Here is a 25,945-nt window from a genome sequence, read left to right on the forward strand (position 1 = left end):
TATGTGCTGTGATTCTACATCCTGTCATTGCTGTCATGTTGATCTAATAAATTTGGGTGTCAACAGAAAAGGATGCTGCTGTGGAGATTGCCAGAAGCGGGATTTTACCCACACTGGCTCAGGCCTTACGGAGTAAAAGCCACCTGAGCTGCCAGGTGGCTCTGGTGGTAGCAGAGATGGCCAGGGAAGGTAGGATACTGCTACAGATGTTACCTTCTTGAATAGCATTTGCAACCTTTCAGCTGTAAATAAAACAAAGCAATTTAATTTTTTTATCTGAATATGAATATTTTGAATATTTTATATAGCTGCTACATCAGTATATGTGTAGCTTTGAGGGATTTCTCCTATCACCAACGCTCAGCAGATGAGTTTGCCCAGTTGTCATGGCATTGTAAATGTTCAAATTTAGTGGCTCAAACAGCAAGCTTGAATTCAGAAGTACAATTCACCGATAGTCAGGTTGAATTTAAAATTCATGTTTACTAGGTAAACATATCCAGATCAGGGTTAAGTAGAGAATTATGAGTCCCTTGGGCTGCTAGTATCAGACAGGCAGAAACAAAGGCTGGAAATGTGCTGGTCAGGTGATGGAAAGAGGTTACTGCAGGGCAGGAGGGAGCAGCTGGATGCAGGAGTCAGGTGACTGACTAGGCCAGATGGAAAAGTATAAGGGCATCAGGTGAACAAGTAGAAATATGGAAATAAAGGGGCCTGAGGGCCTGACACTGTCAGAAATGTATCCCAGGCTGTCTTTGATCGCAAGACTGTGACAACGACCATCCTTAAACCTCTTTCACTGTGCGACATAGGACCATCGTTTAAGAGCCATGACCAAAGATAACGCCACCTTTCTTTCATGTTGGTCATGTTTCATATGGGACAGCCCAAAATTGCACAGTGTATAACAGGCTTAACCCATAGCTATTATGCTTATAACCACTGATAACTGTCATTTAATGGCCTGGTAACAGCTAACCACCAAATGGCAAGGTCTAGTGTTTTGGATTTAGGGGCATTTAATGGTGAGGACACAGAACTGAAACTTCTCCTGTATGCTAAACATGTAGGGGGACTACAAGTGCTGACAAGAAAACATGAATGGCCCTATCTACAGCTGTTTTTTGATTATTCCCTTGTGGACTACTATAGATCAAGATTGCGGTCTCTGCTGGAGAGAACCCTCTCCATTCTACAGTAACAAAAACACAATTATTTTCAAGTGATAATAAATGATAGCATACATAGTTATGAATATTTTATACCGTTTCTGCTACTAGACACCCCTAAATCCTTCACAGTGGACCTTTAATGTGAAACTACTGTATATTAAGGCTTATATTTCCAACGTCTTACTGTTGTGTGTGTTGTAGCTGCAGTGAGGGAGCCGTGCATTGAGGCAGGCCTGGTGAAGGTGCTGGTTCCCCATCTGAACAGCAATAACCAGGAGATGTTGCTGAACACTGGCAGGGCCATCGGACGCATCTGTTTTGACAACTGTAAGTTGGTCTGACATTGCTGTTCAGTCAGCAGGGTTCACTGATGATGAACAGTGTGCTTATGAGGCACAGACTGTGTTCTTTTAAAGGTTAGAGAGACAGACAGCAAGTCACTCTTCAGGTTTCAGTAGGTATATGTATATGGCTTATGATTTTCAAATTTTAAATGATCTCTTATTACAACTCACTTTAATGTGATGATTTGTATCCAGCTATCATTTACACAACATGCTATAATTACAACCTGTGAGACCATGAAATGAAATAATGACCTATTTATAGTTAAAGTGAAGTTAAAATACTAAAAATTGGGATCAGTGCTGATCAAGGCATTTTTTGACTGATCGTGATGGACTATATTGAGCTATATAGAGGATCCAATCTTTTGTTTTATGTCAGCTATCACAGCTGCTTTTACTCCTGAAGCTTTCATGCAGAGACATGTGGAATGCAGCTGTCTCCAATTCTCCGCTCTCCTTTTCTCCTCCACTCAGCTGAGCTCCCATGTTTGTATGAGCAGGGGCTGAGCCCTGTCTGTAGTGAAACACAACCCACCATAACCAACAGCACAAAGACAGTATGAGACTGTTTACTTAAGATTTTTTACCAAAATTATGAGCACTCCTTTCATTTCAGCTCAGTGTGAATGTCTTATGCGTTTATGGCTCATGGTGTTTCACTGCCAGCAAAGGAAAGATAGACAGTAGTCCAGAACTGGGCCCTATTTCAGAAAGCAGGATTAATGAAAACTCTGAGTATGTTTAGCCTGAGATGAAGGAAACTCTGAGTTTTCCGTGTCACAAAGCCAGCTCAGCATAACCCTGAGTCAGTTACTATGGCAACTTACTCGGGAAAGCTAACCTGCTGGCTTGCAGGTTTGCTTCATCTAAGCCTGAGGCTGAGTGTATAGCAGGAAGGAGAAACATGGCTTTTCCTTTTCCTTTTTTTCCCTCCAGTCATGGACGTTGAGGCACAGTTTATTCAGAGGCTGTTGCGTACGGAGAAGGTGATTAGACCCTGTTTGGATGTCTCCCCAAAGGAGTGTCTGTATGAAAGATACAATTTCACCTCACAGTCTATCATTTATCTAACAATCTGTTCCACCCAGATATATCAAATATTACACATCGTGGATTTACGTTATCATCGGAGCAAATTTTATGCATTGCTCTTTGATCCTTAAGCAGCTGCAGTTTTCTTTATAATAGGGTATCAAAAACACTGAACACATAAGTGAGACAGCGGTTTGTCGGGTCGTAAGAAAAGTGACTTGATTATCAACAAAGTTGCCACGGAGTAATGGTGGCTTAGTGGATGGAACGGACACCCCGTGATCTGACGCTCAGTCCCTGATGCAGCGGCCGTGGGTTCAAACCATGGACTGTATAAAAATATGGACATAGTCATCATGACATCACCCATTGGTTTTTGAGGAGCGGTTTTGAAGCTTAAAGTAGGCGGCTCTGGCCATCGCCATCTTGGCAGTGCCCAACTCCCGGCCAATCAAAAATGGGCAAAGAGGCGGGCCAAATGAAGCCTGTTTGCTTAAACACGTCCACCTCACTCGAAGCTGCTAAGTTAGCTAAGGCTAACAAGCTAGGCTACTTTGGCGAGCCCTGTGGTGTTGGTGTGGCTGCTCCTGCTTGGTGCTAGCTCCCTCATGAAACTTGAGGTAAGTTGAGTTTACCTGAAACTAACATTATACAACAAAACTTGAAACAATGATTCAGCTGTTATTGAGATTACGTTACTACACGATCTTAAAAATGCTTCAGTGTTTTTAAATATATAACGTTAATTTTGGTACGTTAATTTGCAACACTTGATTTTGTCGAGACTTGCAGTAATTTGGCCAGTTTTACAGTGAATCAGCGTAACGTTTATTTAATACATATTTAACAAATAATTTGAAGCAAATCAATTGACCTGAATTTAGATATTCACGTAACTTTAGTTACGAGTTGTTTATTTGGATGTCACTTGATTATACTTTGAATAAGATAATGTTAATAAGCTAAGTCACATGTGATGTCACATTAACACATACAGTTAGTAGTTGGATTCGCAGTGTGCATAACGGCTGACATTAAAGATTATAGCCTAGTACCCACACCGCTATTGCAAACAGCGTACGTATTTATGATTTTGACATTGATAAAAGTCCGAAGGGGACTGAAATTTATGTGTAACGTTAACATTACTGTTATCAACAGCGCAGTGCGAGATTATCATCTAGAACATGATAAAGAAATGTCGAAGTTGCGAAGGAAAGGCAGTGTTATACTTGTTAGAAGATGTTAATTAAAGTTAACAGTAGAAACTGTAAGTACCAGTTTTGGCTACTTGACTTTAGACAGCTAAGCTAATATTACATTGACTTCCAAGGACAAAAATAAAGCATTTAAAAGACTGTCATCTATATTTTGAGGTGTTGCTCCCTGTTCTATTTTATCCTACAGATGTGACATAATAGTATTAGTATATTGGTATTGTCAACAAAAAGAACTGATTCACCCTATATAGTTAACTTTCTGTTTTTCATTACCTGAGGCATTTATTACACTCATTTTACTTTCATAGGTACGGTGTGGATCATTGGTGACAGCTATGACAGCTGCAGAGACCTTGGGAAGCAACCTCAGCATGCCAGGTGTCCGTGTCTGAGGTGGACTGCAGTGGAGAGGCCTTCTCCCCTTATTTTCCCACTCCCTGTGAGGAAGAGCAGCACCAGATGTCCTCATTATCCACTGTGGCGGCAATGACATGGAGGAGGTCAGCAGTGTCAAGCTGGTCAATATGATAAAGAAGGACCTGCACCAGCTTCACCTCCAGCATCCAGGCATTAAGATAATATTTTCCTCTTTGACCCAAAGGTGCAGGTGGGAGGCTGGTGCCAATCCAGCAAAAATTTATAAGGCCAGGAAATTTGTTAACAGTGTTATGGCTACATTTGCTCATAGTTTAAATGGTGCCATTATTGAGCACCCTCACATCAGACATGACAGTCCTGGGCTATTTTTGAAAGATGGAGTTAATTTCACACCTAGGGGAAATTATATGTTTTTAAGTACATTAGTCAATTGTCTTAAAGACCACCTCCAAACCTCCTAGCTTTTGAATTTGGCCTTTAGGACACATTTTGTTAGACCTGAACATAGCCCAGGCTGTCATGGCTAATGGTTGAATGGTTAAAAAAAAAAAAAACATCTGTAGCCATAACACTATTACCACCTCTGCTCTTCCTCATCCCTACAATCCCAATCCCACCCTTTATCCCCTTTTCCCCCTACCACCCATGTACTCTGCAGCTCTCTGGGCCCATGCTGGGCATGACTGTTACCACTTTCACAGGCCCAGTCTGTTTTGACTAAGTGTTTTTTTTTTGTTTGTTTTTTTTTACATGTTATAGTATTAGATATTGTGCACGTTTTTCTGCTATGTCATTTTATTTAAAACATTCTAAGAGTTCATCTATAACTTGTGGTTAAAATTTCAATAAATTCTATTTATATTTGCACTCCTTTTGTCTTTATTACTGACTGAATGTTGTATTTCACAATCAAATCTGACTGTCAATTGAAAGGACAAACAAATCATACACTACAGATGAAACATAAAGCATTAATGTTTAACATTGTCACTGACAAATAATTAAGCAGTCCATTTCTGTGTGGACCTGATTATTTTAACTTTGTACTTGAAGATAACTAAGCACCTTACACCCAGCAGCAGAGCCTGAGAAGATTTTGGAGTGTACCCTTTGTTTGCTGCTCTGTCTCAGTCTAGTTTTAACACAGAAGAATGTGACTGGATAAAAGGGCTCAAAGTGAAAAACAAAGAATAAGCTGGACACAAAATAATTTTGAAGCCCCCAAGAAGGTATCACTTGTTTCCGATGTTGCCAACTCTGAGAGGGTTTTCCTCAGGTAAAGGTATCGTGAGGTTTTTATAGTGAGGCAAACAGAAACATAATCAGCCAATTGTGCATTAGGGTTTTTTTTTTTCCAGCCTCACTATATAAGCCTCAATACCAAGCAATACCCACAGAACCTTCTCATATGTCACAACGTCACAAATAAATGATAGATGATAGATATTGTTTATTGTCCTTTCTGAAATTTTTCTTGTGTCTGTGGCCGTCAGAAAAAAACAGAAAAAGATACATAAAACATTACAATGAAGACACCACAACACAAACACTTAACACTGCAGACAAAACCCTCAGACAATTCATTTCATTGGACATTACAATAAAGACAATTTAAACATCCATCAAACAATACAACAGACGATACAACCAAAGTGCCCACATAGCATCACCCAGGTTCACCCATTCTATTTAACAGAGTTATGCTAAAAGGTATAAAGGACCTCTGGGCACGGGAAGTCTTAAGAGGCGGCACTGTGTACCTCTGTCCTGATGGTAATAATTCATACTCGCCATGCAGAGGATGTAATACATCAGTGAGGATTGCCTGTCCCTTTCCTGCTACCCGGGACTCACAAAGCTCTGTCATGCTGCACTGCTTCTGACCTGCAATTCTTATTGACAACTGAGAGTGAAGAAAACCAGGCAATAAAACAAAAAGTCAAAATACTCTCTAGAAAGGAACGATAGAACAGCAGCATAATATGTTTGTCAACACCAAACTGTCTAAGCTTCCGCATAAAGTATAGTCGTTGCAGTCCTTTACTATAAATAGCATTTGTGTTTGAGTTCCACGTCAGTTTGTTATCAATGACCGTGCCCAAATATTTATATTCATTTACAGTTTCAATACAATAATTGTCAATAGCTAAATGTTGGTGTGTTCTTTTATCCACCCTAAAATCAAAAATCATTTCCTTTGTTTTCTTGGTGTTCAGCTGAAGAAAACTTGCACGACACCAGTTAACAAACTCATCCACACAATCATGATATTTAATTTCATCCTCCGTTATCAAACCAACAATAACTGTATCGTCGGCAAATTTTACATTAAAAACGTCAGATGAATTGGCTTGACATTCATTAGTATAAAGAGTAAACAGCACAGGAGATCTATCTCCCATGGGGCTTAAAACTATTCAGTATGCAGATAATTCCTTGTTTTTTACAAAAGCAGTATAGTTTCCCAGTGAATTTTCTTCATTTGTCTTAAAGAAACGTCCAAACATAAATTCTGGTGTTTTGATCGCCCCTCTAAGTCCAAGCACTCTTCTGAAAGTTGTTCAACTTGGCTGTTAAGTTGTTTCACTTTAGCTTCAAGTTCCACAACAATGTCTGAGGTAATGCTAGCCGACTCCCCCAAACTTTTCAACGTCTCATTTTGGGAGTCCACTCGGGCGTTAACAACAGTAAAGCCATTATCACTTTCTGTTTTCAGAGCGGTTATTTCCCCTCTCAAAGTCTTACGTCAGCAATTTTTTCCTCTATTGTGTTGCAGATGTCTGACCTACTGTAGCTTGTGCCAGTTCAGTTCGTAGCGATGCTATAGCGGCTAGCACCATCTGGTTGTCCGCGCTCTGCCCACTCATCTCCGGGATCTCCTTTCTACTCTGGCTTGGGGCTTCAGTCGCGCCTCTATTGTCGTTGAGGCTCAGTCTTGGTATTGCCTCTTGTTGTTGGCATTAGTGCTGTATTACTGGTGCTAGGAGTATTTTAGTCACAAAATCCCTCCACTGTCAGGGTCAAAGTTACATAAGTTTAGTTTTAAATGTAATTTTAAATCAAATTCTGTAGGAGCTACAGTCAGGTGCATCTTATCTCTTCATCGCTCAACAGCACCCCGATCTATCTATCTAGGTCATAAGCACAGCCAGTGCCAATGTTTTGAGATGCAGTAGGGACAGATAATATAGATATCACAATAAAGGCGAAAAATAAGTAGGTTTGTGGTTTTGGTTTAATTTCTATTTCAATTAGCCATTTGAAGACGAAAGAGGGAAAAGCACGTGGATTTCCGTTTCTTCTCATTCACACGAAAATCGGAAAATTAAAATAATGCATTGTATATTTGTTTATCCTGTTATAAAACAAGTTAAACAAAGCTGTGGATGGAGGGTACACCAATAGTAGCGAAACGTTCATAGTTCGCGTCTAAGTTTAACATAATGTTGAAAGTTCAAAACATAAAGCATATGAACAAGTTATGGCATGAGATGTGTAATGCTTCATAAACAACGGTAACTTACATGGTGATCTCCTTCCTCTCCCCGTCATGTTGATCTTATTCTTTCCTAATCATTTGAGTTTGTGAATGCTGCGTTTAAATATTACCGCCGCAAGGACTTGTGGGACGGAATTATCTACTTTCCTTTCGTAAAGGATGGTCAAGTGTACCCTATGCTATAGGGCTGTCAACGAATATTCTAAATTCGAATTTAAATTCGAATTTGAAAAAAAAATGGACCTTCGAATGTGAAAATTGATATTCGATTGTGGAGAAAAAAAAAACACCACCGCAGCTGTCCTCTTTGCGAGTGGGAGGTGGGAGCGGCCATGGAGCTGCGCGGCGTGGCGCGGTGCAGCCGGTGTGGATGACACAATTGGTTAACATGGGCGCCGAAAGGAAACTGGCTTCCCTTCTCGGCGCTTCGAGGCTACTCGCAGCGCTTCTACAGGCGGTGTGGCCTGACGGGTCAGAGAGGGGGGGCGAGCGAGAGGTCTGCGGTCGATAATTGTTTTATGTGTTTTAATGTGTAGGTATGTAAATGTTTTCAAAGACGTTTATGTTGAAATAAAAATACCTACAAGTAGTTATGTTTCCTTGTATTAATACATATAGAAGTATATTTCCTTGTATTAGTTTGCCCTCTTGTGGACATAATGCGAAAAAAAAAAATTAGAATGGTTCGAACCTATGAGTTATTTTTAGAATGAATATTCGAACGTCATTTTTGAGCAATTTTGACAGCCCTACTATGCTAAAGGAGATTAGAAAGGAAGCATTAAAATTTAGAGAATTCGACCAGCTCTTATCATGGCTGCCACTTATATACTTCCGGGTCATTTCACTCAGTTAGGAACCTTCCTAAGCAAAAAAGACTATTCGACCGCAGCCCAAATGTCCGCACTTCACCGCACTCGCGGACTTTGCAGGCATGTTCACGGGAAGTCTGGGAATGCTTAGGGCTGTCCAAATCCACAATTCATTCAGTCTACAAGGGGCCTCAAGCAGACTTTCTGTGGACTTCCGGAGAGTCCGCCTGGGGTGCAGACTTCAGCAGACTTCACTAGTTTAATTACCCACAATTCATTGCAATACAGACGTGACGTTTTAATTTTTCCAAATTGCTGACAGAAAACACACACATACACACAAAACACAAAACCCCATAAACTTATTATAAATTGTAATATTAAAACGTTACAACATCATGATACAGAAACATGTAGAGGTATAGGCTATAGAGATAATCAACATGCATTTTGCAGCCTAGCCTATAAAAGCTGTGCAATCTGATCACATAGGTGAGTGCTGCAGTGATCACCGTATACATGACAGTCTCTCAAATGTTCCCACGGAAACAAGTGAAACAGACTCCAAGCCTGTCTATTAGCTCCTTTTATAATGCTGCAGACTCCTTCTCTTGCAGACTTTACATGGTGACGGTGAAGACATCACATTACGTACGCCTGAAGTCCGTGAGGGCTCAGTCTGCAAGTCCAGAGGGTGGAGATTTGGTTTCAGCCTCAGAGTTGATTGAACTGATTCTGTTTAGCTGTTCTGGAACCGAAAACTCAAGAGTTTCCCAGCTCAGGCTCAGTCAACTCAGAGATCAGGATTAGGCTCAGAGTTTGTTGAGCCTGCTTTCTGAAATAGGGCCCTGATGACAACCATACTCACAACATCACTGCGAAGTGAAACAAAAGCCCCGGGAGCAAAAGCATATCTTAATTTTCAATTTTTTAATCCACATTTTAATAACTTTAATGTACTTAAAGTGTGCACTGTGCAGCTGCATTATGCAAAAAAAAACCCGGAAGCATTGGACTGGGACTCTGTATCAGCAGATACTCAATATTAAATGACTCAGGACATCCCTACTAAAACTTAAGTATTAAAAACAATGGGCCTCATTCACAAACAGTGCGTATACACAAATCTGTGCTTAAACTGTGCGTACGATCGTTTGACACACAAATCTGGGATTCATCAATATTTTCTTACCCGAATTTGTTCTTACTCTGCGAACAAATTTAGAACTGCCTCAGACCATGCGTACGCACAAATGAGGATGGCCGAACTGACTTAGAAAATGCAAACACATACCTTTTACATTGCATAGCCTTAGCCTCTGCTAACTGTCCTCCGGTAACTCCCGTTCAGCCGGGAGGCTGGGTTATGGTTCGCCAGAAGCACAGCTCCAAGCCGAAGCCCACGGCTCACCACCAGCCTGTTCACGTTTCCAACCGCTTTTCCCCACTCAGCGACACGCCCGCTGAGGATAAAACTCTGGTTACTGGCAGCTCTATTCTGAGAAACGTGAAATTAGCAACACCAGCGGCCATAGTCAAATGTATCCCTGGGGCCAGAGCGGGCGACATTGAATCAAATTTAAAACTGCTGGCTAAAGCTAAACGTAGATTCAGTAAGATTGTTATTCACGTCAATCGGAGGTCACTAAAATTAATATTGCCTCGGTGTGTGAATATGCAAAAACGATGTCGGACTCCGTAGTTTTCTCTGGACCCCTCCCAAATCTGACCAGTGATGACATGTTTAGCCGCATGTCATCATTTAATTGCTGGCTGTCCAGGTGGTGTCCAGCAAACGATGTGGGTTTCGTTAATAATTGGCAAACTTTCTGGGGAAAACCTGGTCTTATTAGGAGAGACGGCATTCATCCCACTTTGGATGGAGCTGCTCTCATTTCTAGGAACCTGGCAAACTTTATTAGTAGTTTAAATCCCTGACAACCCAGAGTTGAGATCAGGACTCAGAGTTGCAGTCCTATGCGCCTCTCTGAGCTTCTAGTTCAGTTACCCAGCCATAGTTTTCATAGTTTTATACAAACTATCCCGTCCCCCGACCACCTAAATTATTTAAATCTAAAATTAAACAAAGAGGAGTTGTGCATAACAGCCTCATAAAAATTAAAACCTCTTCTGTGACAGAAAGACAAAACAGGAGAATTAAATGCGGACTGTTAAATATCAGGTCTCTATCGTCTAAAGCAGTGTTAGTAAACGAATTAATATCAGATAATCATATTGATTTACTCAGTCTCACTGAAACCTGGCTGTGTCAAGATGAATATGTTAGTCTAAATGAGTCCACTCCTCCCAGTCATAATAATACCCACATTCTTTGAGGCAGTGGCCGAGGAGGGGGAGTTGCAGCCATTTTTAACTCTAGTCTGTTTATCAGCCCTAAACCTAAACTAGATTATAATTCATTTGAAAGCCTTGTTCTTAGTCTTTTACATCCGACCTGGAAAACCTCGCAGCCACTTTTATTTGTTATAGTGTACCATGCTCCTGGCCCGTATTCTGAATTTGTATTTGAATTCTCAGAGTTTTTATCCAGTTTAGTTCTTAAATCAGATAAAGTTATTATTGTAGGCGATTTTAACATTCATGTCGACGTTGATAATGACTCCCTGGCTACCGCGTTTATCTCATTATTAGACTCCATTGGCTTCAGTCAGGGTGTACATGAACCCACTCACTGTTTTAACCATACCCTCGATCTAGTTCTGACGTATGGAATTGAAATTGATAACCTAAAAGTCTTTCCACAGAATCCCTCGCTATCGGATCATTATCTGATTACTTTTGATTTCTTTTTACTCAATTACACGCCACTCAGCAACAGTTACTATACTAGATGTTTATCAGATAGTGCTGTCGCAAAATTTAAGGAAAAGATTACTCCGTTGTTAAATTCAATACCAAGTCCCTCAGTAACAGAGGTTTCCTGTACCAACTTTGATCATTTTGTCAATAGCACCGTAGGCTCACTGCGAACAACACTTGACTCTGTAGCTCCTCTTAAAAAGAAGTTAAAAAAGCAAAGAAAGTTCGCTCCTTGGTATAACTCTCAAACCCATAAGTTAAAACAAATATCGCGAAAATTTGAAAGGAATTGGCGATTAACCAAACTGGAAGAATCTTGTTTAATCTGGACAGACAGTCTCAAAACTTATAAGAGGGGCCTCCGCAATGCCAGAGCAAACTATTACTCAGCATTAATAGAAGACAATAAGAACAACCCCAGGTTTCTTTTCAGCACTGTAGCCAGGCTGACTGAGAGTCAAAGCTCTATTGAGCCTTGTATTCCTTTAGCCCTTAGCAGTAATGATTTTATGAGCTTTTTTAATGACAAAATTCTAACTATTTGAGGCAAAATTCATGACCTCCTGTCCTCAGATAGTACCTATCTAACCTCAAACACAGCTGTAAAACCTAATATATATTTAGATTGCTTCTCCCCAATTTCTCTTCAAGAATTGACCGCAGTGATTTCTTCATCTAAATCATCAACGTGTCTCTTAGACCCCATCCCAACTAGGCTACTTAAGGAGGTCTTTCCTTTAGTTAACACTCATATATTAGATATGATCAATATATCCTTATTAACAGGCTATATACCACAGTCTTTTAAGGTAGCTGTAATTAAACCTCTACTAAAAAAAGCCCACCCTGGATCCAGAGGTGTTAGCCAACTATAGACCAATATCTAATCTTCCCTTTATGTCAAAGATCCTTGAGAAAGTAGTCGCAGAACAGCTGTGTGATTTTCTCCATGATAATCATTTATTTGAGGAATTTCAGTCAGGATCTAGAGTGCATCATAGCACTGAGACAGCACTAGTTAAAATTACAAATGACCTTCTGATTGCTTCAGACAAAGGACTTGTCTCTGTACTTGTTTTATTAGATCTTAGTGCGGTGTTTGACACAATTGACCATCAAATTCTACTGCAGAGACTGGATCACTTAATTGGCCTAAAAGGTTCTGCACTGAGCTGGTTTAAATCTTATTTATCTGATCGTTTTCAGTTTGTTGACGTTCATAATGAATCATCCTTACGTACCAAAGTTTGTTTTGGAGTTCCGCAAGGTTCTGTGCTCGGACCAATCCTATTTACTCTATATATGCTTCCTTTAGGTAACATCATTAGAAATCACTCTATAAATTTCCATTGTTATGCAGATGATACTCAGTTGTATTTATCGATGAAGCCAGAAGAAAGTAATCAATTAACAAAACTCCATAACTGCCTTAAAGACATAAAAACTTGGATGAGCACCAATTTCCTGATGTTAAATTCAGACAAAACTGAAGTTATTGTTCTTGGCCCCAAACAACTCAGAGACTCTTTATCTGATGACATAGTTTCTCTAGATGGCATTGCTTTGGCCTCTAGCACTACCGTGAGAAACCTTGGAGTAATATTTGATCAAGATTTGTCTTTTAATTCTCATTTAAAATAAACCTCGCGGACTGCATTTTTTCATCTGCGTAATATTGCAAAAATTAGGCCTATCCTGACCCGAAAAGATGCAGAAAAATTGGTCCACGCTTTTGTTACCTCTAGGCTGGATTACTGTAACTCTCTATTATCAGGTAGCTCTAGTAAGTCCTTAAAAACTCTCCAGCTAATTCAGAATGCAGCAGCACGTGTACTAACAGGAACTAAGAAACAAGATCATATTTCTCCTGTTTTAGCTTCTCTGCACTGGCTCCCTGTAAAATCCAGAGTTGAATTTAAAATCCTACTGTTAACTTATAAAGCTCTAAATGGTCAAGCTCCGTCATATCTTAGAGAGCTCATAGTGCCATATTATCCCACCAGAACACTGCGCTCTGAGAACGCAGGGTTACTCGTGGTCCCTAAAGTCTCCAAAAGTAGATCAGGAGCCAGAGCCTTCAGCTATCAGGCTCCTCTCCTGTGGAATCATCTTCCTATTACGGTCCGGGAGGCAGACACCATCTCCACATTTAAGACTAGACTTAAGACTTTCCTCTTTGATAAAGCTTATAGTTAGGGCTGGCTCAGGCTTGCCTTGTACCAGCCCCTAGTTAGGCTGACTTAGGCCTAGTCTGCCGGAGGACCCCCTATAATACACCGGGCACCTTCTCTCCTTCTCTCTCTCTCTCTCTCTCTCTCGTATTCTATTACTGCATCTTGCTAACTCGGCCATTCTGGATGTCACTAACTCAGCTTCTTCTCCGGAGCCTTTGTGCTCCACTGTCTCTCAGATTAACTCATATCGCAGTGGTGCCTGGACAGCGTGACGTGTGTGGTTGTGCTGCTGCCGTGGTCCTGCCAGATGCCTCCTGCTGCTGCTGCCATCATTAGTCATTAGTCATACTTCTACTGTTATTATACACATATGACTATTGTCACACATGTATACTGTCAGATATTAATACATACTTTCAACATATTGTACCACAGTAGCCAGAACTATAACTATAATATTATTACTTTCAATAATGTTGTTGTAAGCTACTGTCATTACCTGCATCTCTCTCTCTCTCTCTCTCTCTCTCTCTCTCTCTCTCTCTCTCTCTCTCTCTCTCATTGTGTCATGCGGATTACTGTTAATTTATTATACTGATCTGTTCTGTACGACATCTATTGCACGTCTGTCCGTCCTGGAAGACGGATCCCTCCTCAGTTGCTCTTCCTGAGGTTTCTACCGTTTTTTTTTCCCGTTAAAGGGGTTTTCTGGGGGAGTTTTTCCTTATCTGCTGTGAGGGTCGTAAGGACAGAGGGATGTCGTATGCTGTAAAGCCCTGTGAGGCAAACTGTGATTTGTGATATTGGGCTTTATAAATGAAATTGATTGATTGATTGATTTTAAGTACATGCAGAGTCTATAAAACCACATTCATTAAAAAGAGATTTAATTAACATTTTTAAAAATCATTAATTTACTAATATATTGGCCAAATGTATTAAATAACCATGAAATTGACACACGTTGACCCTCATCATTGTGACAATTAAAATATTAACAACAACATGAACAGAAAAAACGATCACTCCATCAACATGCAGATGATCTGTAATGCCGACTGCCATATCCTTAACGCTGTGGCCCGCTGGCCAGGAGGCACCCACGACTCATTTATTTTGCAAAACAGTACAGTGGGAATGTGTTTGGAGGCAGGGGCTGTGAGAAGTGGATGGCATGTTGGTGAGCATCTTTTGTTCTGGTCTTTTATTTCAATTGTTTTTAGTTAGTATTTTTAGTAAGTCTCTATTCCGTTAATGCTAAAATGTTATATTGTTTGGGTGACCGGGCATATGGCCTTAAAACATGGCTGATGACACCATACGCAAACCCTGAAACCCCTCAAGAGGTGCGCTATAATAACATACATGCCCACCCACGCGCCGTAGAGCGCACTTTTGGCGTGCTTAAGGGCCGTTGGATGTGTTTAGATCGGATCCAGCCGGTGGCAAACTACTTTATACCCCTGAGAAGGTGTGCAAGATCATTCTGGCATGCTGTTTCCTCCACAATCTTGCAATGACCCATGGCATTCCTGTAAGACCCGGCGCCATCGCTTCTAACAAACTGTGAAATTTACTACTTCTCTCCTCGCGTAACCACTTCCTTCATTCATGAATCAACTCTAGGCAAGCGGTTTCCTTATATGGAGAAATGGGGGCGTGGTAGTATGCTAATCACAAATTGCGAGCACGCGCCTGTCAATTTAGAATGATTCTGATTCACACACATACGCAAGGTTGTGAGAACAAAACTGGCCGGTGCGCAGGTGTCATGAATCCCACGGTGATTTTGCATACGCACTTATTTTGTGCGCAAAGTAAGAACATTTCCACGCACATATTAGTGAATGAGGCCCAGTGTGTCTGTGTCTGTCACTTTAAACATGATCACTTCCTCTCTCCCTTTCTCTTCCACCCAGCATACCAACAGGACCAGTTAGTCCAGAATGGTGTAATCCCCAGACTGGTGTCCATTATAAGGGAGTACCCAGAGAATGACCCCCTGGTCAACGTCTGCCTGCTGGCCCTCTGTAACCTGGCTGACATGGGTGATTATTTTATTAGTGTTTGTTTGTCAGGCTTGAAGTTAGCTCCAACACTGTCTATAGTGATAGACCCTTTTGTTTTCAGACTCTGCGAGGGATGCCCTGGCAGAACAGGATGTGGCAGATGTACTGACATTCCAGCTGAAACGAGCGTCTGATGCAGAGCGCCGACATGTCATCCTGGAAATACTGGGCTCGCTGGGCGAGAGTGGTAAGACCTGCATGGTGCTTCCGGAAGGAGGCTAGGAAAGGAAAGACTTATTGATGATTAAATTAAATTTGTTTTTAACTTCAATAAAGTGCTTTATCATAAGCCATCAGAGAGTGTTTATGCTGAGGTAGCCACGCCTTTTATATCCCTGGTTGTGTTTGGCCATTGACGGTAATGTCAGTCAGTCAGTCTTAAATTTGGTTAAGGTGACATCAGTCATAAAAAACAACAATGAACAAACAAAAATATACCAATGGTCAATTACAAAACATAGCAAGGTATGGGCAAGAAAACAGACAAAATTAATACCTTCTTTGAAGAGGACAGAGGAAGAATCTCCCTGCAGACACAGATTAAATAACAACAAAGCCTGAAACATTTCTAGTGGTTAGTTAAAAGAAAGTATGACACAAAGTTAATTGATGGATTAATAACAGACATTTTTGCCTGGTTATTTTATATGTAAACAGCTTGTGTACTGATTATCCATAAAACACATAAACTGATGTCATAATATAACATTTTGTATAACCTAATACAGGTCCGTAAATATAGACTGTAGAGAAAGCGGGCTGTTTTTTTTGTGAAATGGTTAGTTACAATCTTTAACAAAATTATATGTGTATTCCACATAAACTATAAATAGGATATAAAAAATATTCAATGAAATGCAGAATTTCTTATTTTATCTGGTGTTTTTGTCATATACAAATTTGCAGTGATGATTCCTGGGTGATATGTATGATGATATTGTCCAGTGTCAAGTCTCTATTTAATCATGTGATGAGACGATACAATATACAGTTTCTATTTTAGACTCAAAGTCAGGCACTAAGGCCTATCATAATAGCATGCACTGGGGCCCGTCCTAACTGCAGTACGCCACTGACCCAATAGCAGATTTCATCCCTGTTGTCCACTATCAAATAGGAATGCACAATTCAGATTATCAGGGATAAAAGAGCAGTCACAGAACTAGACAGACTGCTGATAATGCTTATTGATCACAAGCACATAATCAGTCACTGAATGTGCTATAATTTCATCAAAACACACAAACATTCCTTACATCACCTGGCACTGATATTTTATGATGTAGCCAAGAATAATGAGGATAAAATACAGCTTTGAGCATGCAAGGAATGTGTTGTAATAAGTCAGTTATATTGTTAGAAATGGGTAAGTTCAAGTTAAAGAAGTGATGTGATAGAAAACTCCAGAACAGCTCAATGATGAACTCTGGAATTATATTTTCAATATCTTTATCTATCATGACTCTCATACCATCAGGTACCGGGCAGAAGCTGAGGCATTTTCATTTCTGAAGCACACTGTTAACTACCTCTATATTTATTACAACTTTTCAGTAGAATTAAAGGTAGTCAATAGCTCCCAAGGTGGTTCTGAGGCTGTTTGTTTCTGATTAAAATATACAGACTTAAAGGAGAATGGATTGTTAAGCTGTGGCCAGAGTTACTGTACAGTATGTGTCTCCTATTTTAGTGTGTAGATCTATTGCTTATATGACCTGTGGTTATTTTGTTTTCATCTTGCATCATGCACTTGATATATATATATATATATATATATATATATATATATGTATGTATATATGTATGTATGTATATATATATATATATATACAGTACAGGCCAAAAGTTTGGACACACCTCATTCAATGCGTTTTCTTTATTTTCATGACTATTTACATTGTAGATTCTCACTGAAGGCATCAAAACCAGCTCACCCCAAACCATCTCGATTGGGTTCAGGTCCGGTGACTGTGGAGGCCAGGTCATCTGCCGCAGCACTCCATCACTCTCCTTCTTGGTCAAATAGCCCTTACACAGCCTGGAGGTGTGTTTGGGGTCATTGTCCTGTTGAAAAATAAATGATCGTCCAACTAAACGCAAACCGGATGGGATGGCATGTCGCTGCAGGATGCTGTGGTAGCCATGCTGGTTCAGTGTGCCTTCAATTTTGAATAAATCCCCAACAGTGTAACCAGCAAAACACCCCCACACCATCACACCTCCTCCTCCATGCTTCACAGTGGGAACCAGGCATGTGGAATCCATCCGTTCACCTTTTCTGCGTCTCACAAAGACACGGCAGTTGGAACCAAAGATCTCAAATTTGGACTCATCAGACCAAAGCACAGATTTCCACTGGTCTAATGTCCATTCCTTGTGTTTCTTGGCCCAAACAAATCTCTTCTGCTTGTTGCCTCTCCTTAGCAGTGGTTTCCTAGCAGCTATTTGACCATGAAGGCCTGATTGGCGCAGTCTCCTCTTAACAGTTGTTGTAGAGATGGGTCTGCTGCTAGAACTCTGTGTGGCATTCATCTGGTCTCTGATCTGAGCTGCTGTTAACTTGCGATTTCTGAGGCTGGTGACTCGGATGAACTTATCCTCAGAAGCAGAGGTGACTCTTGGTCTTCCTTTCCTGGGTCGGTCCTCATGTGTGCCAGTTTCGTTGTAGCGCTTGATGGTTTTTGCGACTCCACTTGGGGACACATTTAAAGTTTTTGCAATTTTCCGGACTGACTGACCTTCATTTCTTAAAGTAATGATGGCCACTCGTTTTTCTTTAGTTAGCTGATTGGTTCTTGCCATAATATGAATTTTAACAGTTGTCCAATAGGGCTGTCGGCTGTGTATTAACCTGACTTCTGCACAACACAACTGATGGTCCCAACCCCATTGATAAAGCAAGAAATTCCACTAATTAACCCTGATAAGGCACACCTGTGAAGTGGAAACCATTTCAGGTGACTACCTCTTGAAGCTCATGGAGAGAATGCCAAGAGTGTGCAAAGCAGTAATCAGAGCAAAGGGTGGCTATTTTGAAGAAACTAGAATATAAAACATGTTTTCAGTTATTTCACTTTTTTTTGTTAAGTACATAACTCCACATGTGTTCATTCATAGTTTTGATGCCTTCAGTGAGAATCTACAATGTAAATAGTCATGAAAATAAAGAAAATGCATTGAATGAGAAGGTGTGTCCAAACTTTTGGCCTGTACTGTATATATATACATATATTATTTTTTTAATATTAAAACTAGGGCTGTCAAGCTATTAAAACAATAATCTAATTAATTACATGATCTGTGATTAATTAATTTGAATTGAAAGGGAAGGGGCAAGGGAGTTAGTTAGTTTGTCACAGGTAGACTTATTCAGTTTGCATCTGAATGCCTGGTCCAGTGTGGCTTGACAAGGCTAGCACTAGCACTGGAGGCTGTGCCAGCTCTTCCGGGTTTGCTGCTAAATGCTTTGCAATGAGGTGATATTTCCGGCTTGAAGTTCTCCAATGGTACGAAAATCCCTTACTGCAGAAACTGCAGAGAATGGTGCTCCTATCAACAGTTCTGGACAATTTTTAAATGTTCCAGTCACAGGGCCAAGTAGCATCATCTTGTCTGCCTCCATAATGTGACAAAGCCACTGTGGCCTTTTTGCGATTAAATTAATCAAAATCAACGTGTTATTTTGATAGACCTAGGGCTAATGTGTTTCCTCACACCAATTCTTCTTCCTCTCTCCCTTCTGTTATTTTAATAGTCTGCCATCTTGCGCATGACAGGTTTAGCAGAGTGGGCTGCACTCCTTGGTGTGTTCTAGTTCGCACAGAGATCCATGGTGCATTTTCTGTACCTGTCTTACATGCACTCCCTCTCTACCCCTGGTTCTCCACTATTTTGCTCCATTGTCCCATAACACTCCCCCTCTCTCAGTCGCAGTCCCTCAGCTTTCTCTGTCTTCCCCTTTGAGTCAGTCCATTAAAACTCCTGCCAATTACGCAGAAGAACTTCTGGTTTCATTAAAAACAAAAACAAAAAAACCCCACACAGGTTAACTGGTGAGAATCTAACCTGATTAAATTTAAAAATTAATAATGAGAAATCACAGCTCGATCAAGTCCGATGGGTCCGATCTGGACCAATCAGGCTCGGGCAGAGAATCAGAGCTCTGGAGAGTACTATGGCTAAATGCCCAATATGATGAGACAAGTTCCAAAAAAATGCAACATACAAATTTCCAATAAAAATCTTGACCAGCACAGCCTGAGCATCCTTGCTTATGTAAGTCAGGGGTTGTATGTTACATAATGTCAGATTTTCCAACATGAAATAATGTTCAGTACCATCTACTACATGTATTTTGTTCTATAGTGATATAATATTTGGTAATAGATAATGTCAGCTGTTAATAATAATAGAATAAATTGTGCTTGACCACCAGATATACTGAAGCTGCAGTTTGCTGAGTCAGGAGTACCAGAGGCTTTATCAGAGATGATTCGGAGTTTGCAGGGAGGTTCTGACCCCCATGACCTCTGCAGCATCAAGATTGCCTCCAACCTCATCGTGTCCTTGCTTTTAGGAGGTGAGTGATACAGGTGTGACCTTGTTAGACATATCTAAATGTTTGTATAGCAACAACTCGTCTTATTAGACAATTGTGTGTATATCTTACTGTGCATATTCAGCTGTCATTGGCCAGTTCAAATAACACTGGCTATTGTCCTCTGTCATTATATTCAGACAGTATGCACCATGAACGTGGTGTAGATTAAAAGTTCGTTTATACTTCTGCGTTGAATCAACGCCGTAGCTATGGCGTAGGCTCCACGTCGACATAGAGCCTACGCCGTAACCTGCGCCGTAGTCTGCCGTGTACCTCCCCAGTATCGTAACTACGTGTCGCAGTGACGCAGACCTCCTGTCTGTTTCTGTATACTGACACCATTTCCCTCAGTGGAAACGAAGCTTTTATTTACTTTTATTTCACAGATAAGAAACAATGAATTGTGAAGATAGTAAAGCCTCCACTAAATTAGCATTTTACGTCTTGTGTGTAATTTATCCTTCAGGGATTTATACTTTGGGATTTATTCTGGCTTTATATGAGCAGAGGAAATCTCTGCTCGTCGCTAGGCTAATTTATACAATGTAAAATGCCATAGGCTTGCGCTAAAAACGTTAGCATTTTGTATTTCTTTGGATACGTGTTTAGTATGACAGTTGTTTTGTCGGTGAATCTTGTGAGTTATAATAGAGCCAAATTGTGTGCCGTTACCTTTGTTAAATGTTGCAGTTATCCCTGGCTTTATATGAGCAGAGGGAAAGATCACTGGCCACTAGGCTAATCTATACAATGTAAAATGCCATAGGCTTGTGCTAATAACATTAGCATGCTATATTCTATGGGGTGCCATTTGTAAAGTGGCTCACGCTGAAAATAACATCAACATTTTGCCACATTTAGCTTCAAATAATGTTTAAAAAAGTGTTGTGAATTTTTTAACGTTACCTTTTACCACATTTACAGCAATATTTGTTAACTTAGAAATATATTAAATAGTTAAATCTAAATATTAAATGTGGCACCTAAATGTTAAATGTTAAATCTAAATCTAAATCTAAATGTTAAATCTAAATGCTAAATATAAATCTAAATGTTAAATCTAAATGCTAAATATAAATATAAATGTTAAATCTAATTATTAAATCTACATCTAAATGTTAAATCTAAATGCTAAATCTAAATCTAAATGTTAAATGTTAAATCTACTAAACTAACTATTTAGCTAATATGCAAATTCACACTGCCGGTCACCGGAAGTACCAAAATAAAAGCTCGAGATGGTCAGACTGTGTTTATAGAATCAAATAACGAATTAAAACCAACTTATTGGGGGAAATGAACACTTGAACATACATTAGCGTGATAATAACTACCTAAAATAACAAGAAGCATGTTTGGAGAAATTTTATTTGACGTGTACTTTGAGTTGTTAGTGTTCCTTCGGAGGGAATCGCCTTGTTGTTAACAAATATTTCCGGGTAGAAAACCAGCAGAATTTAGCTACATATATACATATGAATATCTCACATTTTTCACGTCACTATATCACCGTTTAGACTAATCTGATGTTTATAAAGTCTATAAACACAATGATTGAACAAACATTACTATTTCTGTGTGCACGTTTTGTAAAGAACATGGTTATCGTAGATTAGCGGGGCTAACCGTTAGCTGTTAGCCCCATTGGCGGTGTCTGTAATGACTCATTAACTCTTAAACGGTCCATGAAAAAAATATTGTTTTCCAGCGGATGTCTTAGTTACAACATGATTGAGCTAGCAAAGCAGTTTTGTGTTGCGATGTGTGGTATTTATTCAGTTTTGGGAAATCACAATGTCTAGAAAGCATCAGTGGCTGCAGCAGCAGCAGCAGCAGCAGCAAAGCTAACATCAGGACGTCATCTGTTAAAAGCCTCTCGTTGTCGGACATGACATGAAACTACTCCAGTTAGCTCAATCATGTTGTAACTAAGACATCCGCTGGAAAAAAAATATTTTTTTCATGGACCGTTTAGAGTTAATGAGTCATTACAGACACTGCTAATGGGGCTAACAGCTAACGGTTAGCCCCGCTAATCTACGATAACCATGTTATTATTTACAAAACGTGCGCACAGAAATAGTAATGTTTGTTCAATCATTGTGTTTATAGACTTTATAAACATCAGATTAGTCTAAACGGTAATTAATTCGTTATTTGATTCTATAAACACAGTCTGACCATCTTGAGGTTTTATTTTGGTACTTCCGGTGACCGGCAGTGTGAATTTGCATATTAGCTAAATATTTAGTTTCACCCAGAACATTTAGATTTAACATTTAACATTTAGATTTAGATTTAGCATTTAGATTTAGATTTAGATTTAATATTTAGATTTAACATTTATATTTATATTTATATTTATATTTAGCATTTAGATTTAACATTTAGATTTAGATTTAACATTTTGATATAGATTTAGATTTAATATTTAGATTTAACATTTAGATTTAGATTTAGCATTTAGATTTAACATTTAGATTTAGATTTAGATTTAGCATTTAGATTTAATATTTAGATTTAGATTTAGCATTTAGATTTAATATTTAGATTTAGATTTAGCATTTAGATTTAACATTTAGATTTAGATTTAATATTTAGATTTAACATTTAACATTTAGGTGCCACATTTAATATTTAGATTTCACTATTTAATATATTTCTAAGTTAACAAATATTGCTGTACATGTGGTAAAAGGTGACGTTAAAAAATTCACAACACTTTTTTAAACATTGTTTGAAGCTAAATGTGGCAAAATGTTGATGTTATTTTCAGCGTGAGCCACATTACAAACGGCACCCCATAATATTCATTTGGAAAATGTGTTTAGTACTAGACAGTTGTTTTGTCGGTGAATCTTGTGAGTTGTAATGGAGCCAAATTGTGTGTTGTTACCTTTGTTAAATGTTGCTGTTGTCCCTGGTTTTATATGAGAAGAGGAAAAGATCACTAGTTGCTAGGCTAATTTATACAATGTAAAATGCCATAGGCTTGTGCTAATAACATTAGCATGTTGTATTTGTGGGGAAAATATGTCCAGATAAAGACAAGTGTTTGTCTGTGAGTGCTGCGAGTTATAGTAAAGCTGATTGGTGATGGCTTGTATTGGAAATTGTTTCTATTAAGCCATATTTAATGTCTGTTTTGGGTGCGTTTTGAATCAACTAAACTTAACAGTTTTGGAGGTGTAACTGCAGAGTGACACAGACACACCACCTCGCAAGTAAAAATGCTCACAACGACGTAGGCGACGTGAGTAGACTACGTGCATACGGTCTACGCACAACCATAAATCTTGCTTAACTGTCAAAGCTGTCATGTAAAGCCTGGTTCTTCAGCAGGGAGTTCTCAGATTCCCCACAAGGGGGCTGCCAAATTATTGTTTGATTATTTTTTGAAAGTTTTTTATTATTAGTAATAATATGTCTGAAAGTACAGATTCACATGAATTCAACATATTTTATTTTTTGCAACAACTTATTTTTGTGAAAGTGGAGTTTCCCCCCTTACCTACCTGAAAAGCAATACAGGTCAAGAAAGCAGTCTGAGGCTGATATAGCCCTCTGCCTGACAACCTCAATCTGCCCGGTTTAATATGCAATGCAGTTTTATACTATACATGCGGTAGGGGGGTCCCTGCTCTGCCTCTCTTTAAGCAAAGGGGTCCTTGGCCTGAAACTTGTAAGACCCTGACCTAAAGAAAGAGGCAGAACAGGAGATAGAGGAGATGGGTTCAGACTGGCCATGAGCATGACTTGATTTTGCCAAGTAGGACATGCTGCTGGATCAGCATCCCACATTGCGTTCCTGGACCAACATTGCAATCAACCAATCACAGCCCTCTGACATCATCAGTGTGCTCCTCCAGGGTTAGTGAGTAAGTTTGCTAACTAGGAAGGCTATGCTAACAAGTAAACTTGCTAATAGACTAGAATATTAGCGAGTTAGCTTGCTAACTAGGTAGGCTATGCTAATCAGTAAGCTTACTAATAGGCTAAGATACTGTTCACTGACATTAAGAGTAAGGACATAGGCGGCCTTACCTATGTTGTATGTATGTATGTCAAACCGTTTCAGTTGTAACGGCCCCCGGCCACCAGGGGGCCCCCAACTGACTGACAAAAAAATAAATGCCGCAAGGAAGACACAATAATAAATCACTGCCCGCCATCACCTAACTAGCTAGCTAACATCCCTAACGTTACAAAATGAAACGCACATACCAGAGTGGTGCTGAAAAGCGAAAACTAGTAGACATCAAAAGGAAAGCTGTGAGTAGTCTTCCAAAAGTGACCTCTTTCTTTGGTCCTGCATCTATAACAGCTGCACCGACTACAGCAGCGGCTGCCGCCCACTCACATAACGCCAGCCAAACAACAAATACAGGAGAATGTGAAAATAAAGACCTTTCTACTGAAACAGCTGGTGATAATGATGACCAAACATTATCGTTTGAAGCACCACATGATGACAGTCCCACAACTGAGACAGGTGAGGGAGATGCCACCACCAGCACTGCAGCTAGGGAGAAAGTCCCACTGCCATTCACAGAGACAGACCCGGCATGTTGGCCAGAGCATATTACCAGTGACCAACGGATCGATATTGTTCGGAGAGGTCCCGTTCAGATAGAGGACTTTAACTTCCCACAGAGCCAAACACGCCGCCGTTTTACTAATGACAGATATTTCATAAGGATGAAAAATGGAGAAAAAATACGCAGGTCATGATTAGTGTATTCAAAATCATCAGATTCAGTTTTCTGTTTCTGCTGCACCCTATTTGGCAAGTGAAATCACAGTCTCACTGACGGGGGTTTCAGAATGTGGGAACGACTCACTCTCACACTCCAGGATCATGAGAAATCAAATGCACAGCATTCCAACATGCACAGCTGGCGCGAGCTGGAGACGCGCGTAAGAATGCACAGTGCCATTGACAAAACATACCAAGAAATACAAATGCTGGAGAAAAAACACTGGAACGACGTCATGAAAAGGATAATCGCAATAGTCTGTCACCTTGCAGAACGAAACCTTTCTTTTTTCCTGTCTGTCTCTGTCTTTTCATGCAGGTAGTGAGCTGTCCATGGTGCTGAAATGACGCGGAGCACTCATTATTTTTGTTGTTAATTTAAGTTGAGAATTTTGAATTTTTGATTTTTTGGCTGAATTTTGAAAACAAATCCGTAGAAAGTTGTTTCTCTTTTATTTCCGTTTCTCTGACATAGAGAGTGCTCTGACCACAACTGGACAAAAATGACACGGAGCGCTCATTATTTTTGTTGTTAATTTAATTTGAGGGGATTGTAAGGGACAATAAAGTATCCATATCCTTATTTGTTGCAAACCAACCTAAATCCTTGCCTTTTCTGTTGAGTCCCGGTTTCTTGCCCTGGTTATGATTTTAACACTTCGTCACAATGTATTGTTTTACATGGGAAAATATGTGCGTCCTTGGGACGCATGGATGACTTTACTGCGTTCTTTCAGCTTATAATGCGTCACGGACGCAGGACGCGTAGCTGGCAAACATAATTATGTTTATGTTTTACGTGGTAGGGCCCCATATCAAGTATTGAAATGGGCCCCCTGATGCCAAAGGCCGCCTCTGAGTAAGGATAATGTCATTTTGCAGTTGCAAAGATCTGTGTTGGACACATCTTCCCTCGTTTTTCAAAGCCAATGCAAAACATTTTCTTTTGCAAGATTGCAGTGCTTGTGTTGATCCAGGACCCTCACTGCCATGTTGAACCAGGATAACCTGTATATGTTGATCTTGGACCATCATTGCCATGTTGATCCTGAATAGAAATGCTAAT

General features: G+C 39.8%; 1 protein-coding gene across 2 annotated transcripts in view; it reads left to right on the forward strand.

Moving 5' to 3' along the window:
- Nucleotides 1–25,945, forward strand: part of LOC117248598 (rap1 GTPase-GDP dissociation stimulator 1) — a 59,026-nt gene that overhangs the window by 13,710 nt on the left and 19,371 nt on the right. For both annotated transcript variants that reach the window (XM_078160650.1, XM_078160651.1), the window contains exons 3-7: nt 67–189; nt 1,374–1,499; nt 15,374–15,502; nt 15,585–15,710; nt 19,959–20,102. In XM_078160650.1, the coding sequence (XP_078016776.1) occupies nt 67–189; nt 1,374–1,499; nt 15,374–15,502; nt 15,585–15,710; nt 19,959–20,102 (648 nt within the window). The remainder of the gene's footprint in view (nt 1–66; nt 190–1,373; nt 1,500–15,373; nt 15,503–15,584; nt 15,711–19,958; nt 20,103–25,945) is intronic.

The sequence above is a fragment of the Epinephelus lanceolatus genome, chromosome 17 (genome assembly GCF_041903045.1).
Source record: "Epinephelus lanceolatus isolate andai-2023 chromosome 17, ASM4190304v1, whole genome shotgun sequence".
Taxonomy (NCBI): Eukaryota; Metazoa; Chordata; class Actinopteri; order Perciformes; family Serranidae; genus Epinephelus; species Epinephelus lanceolatus.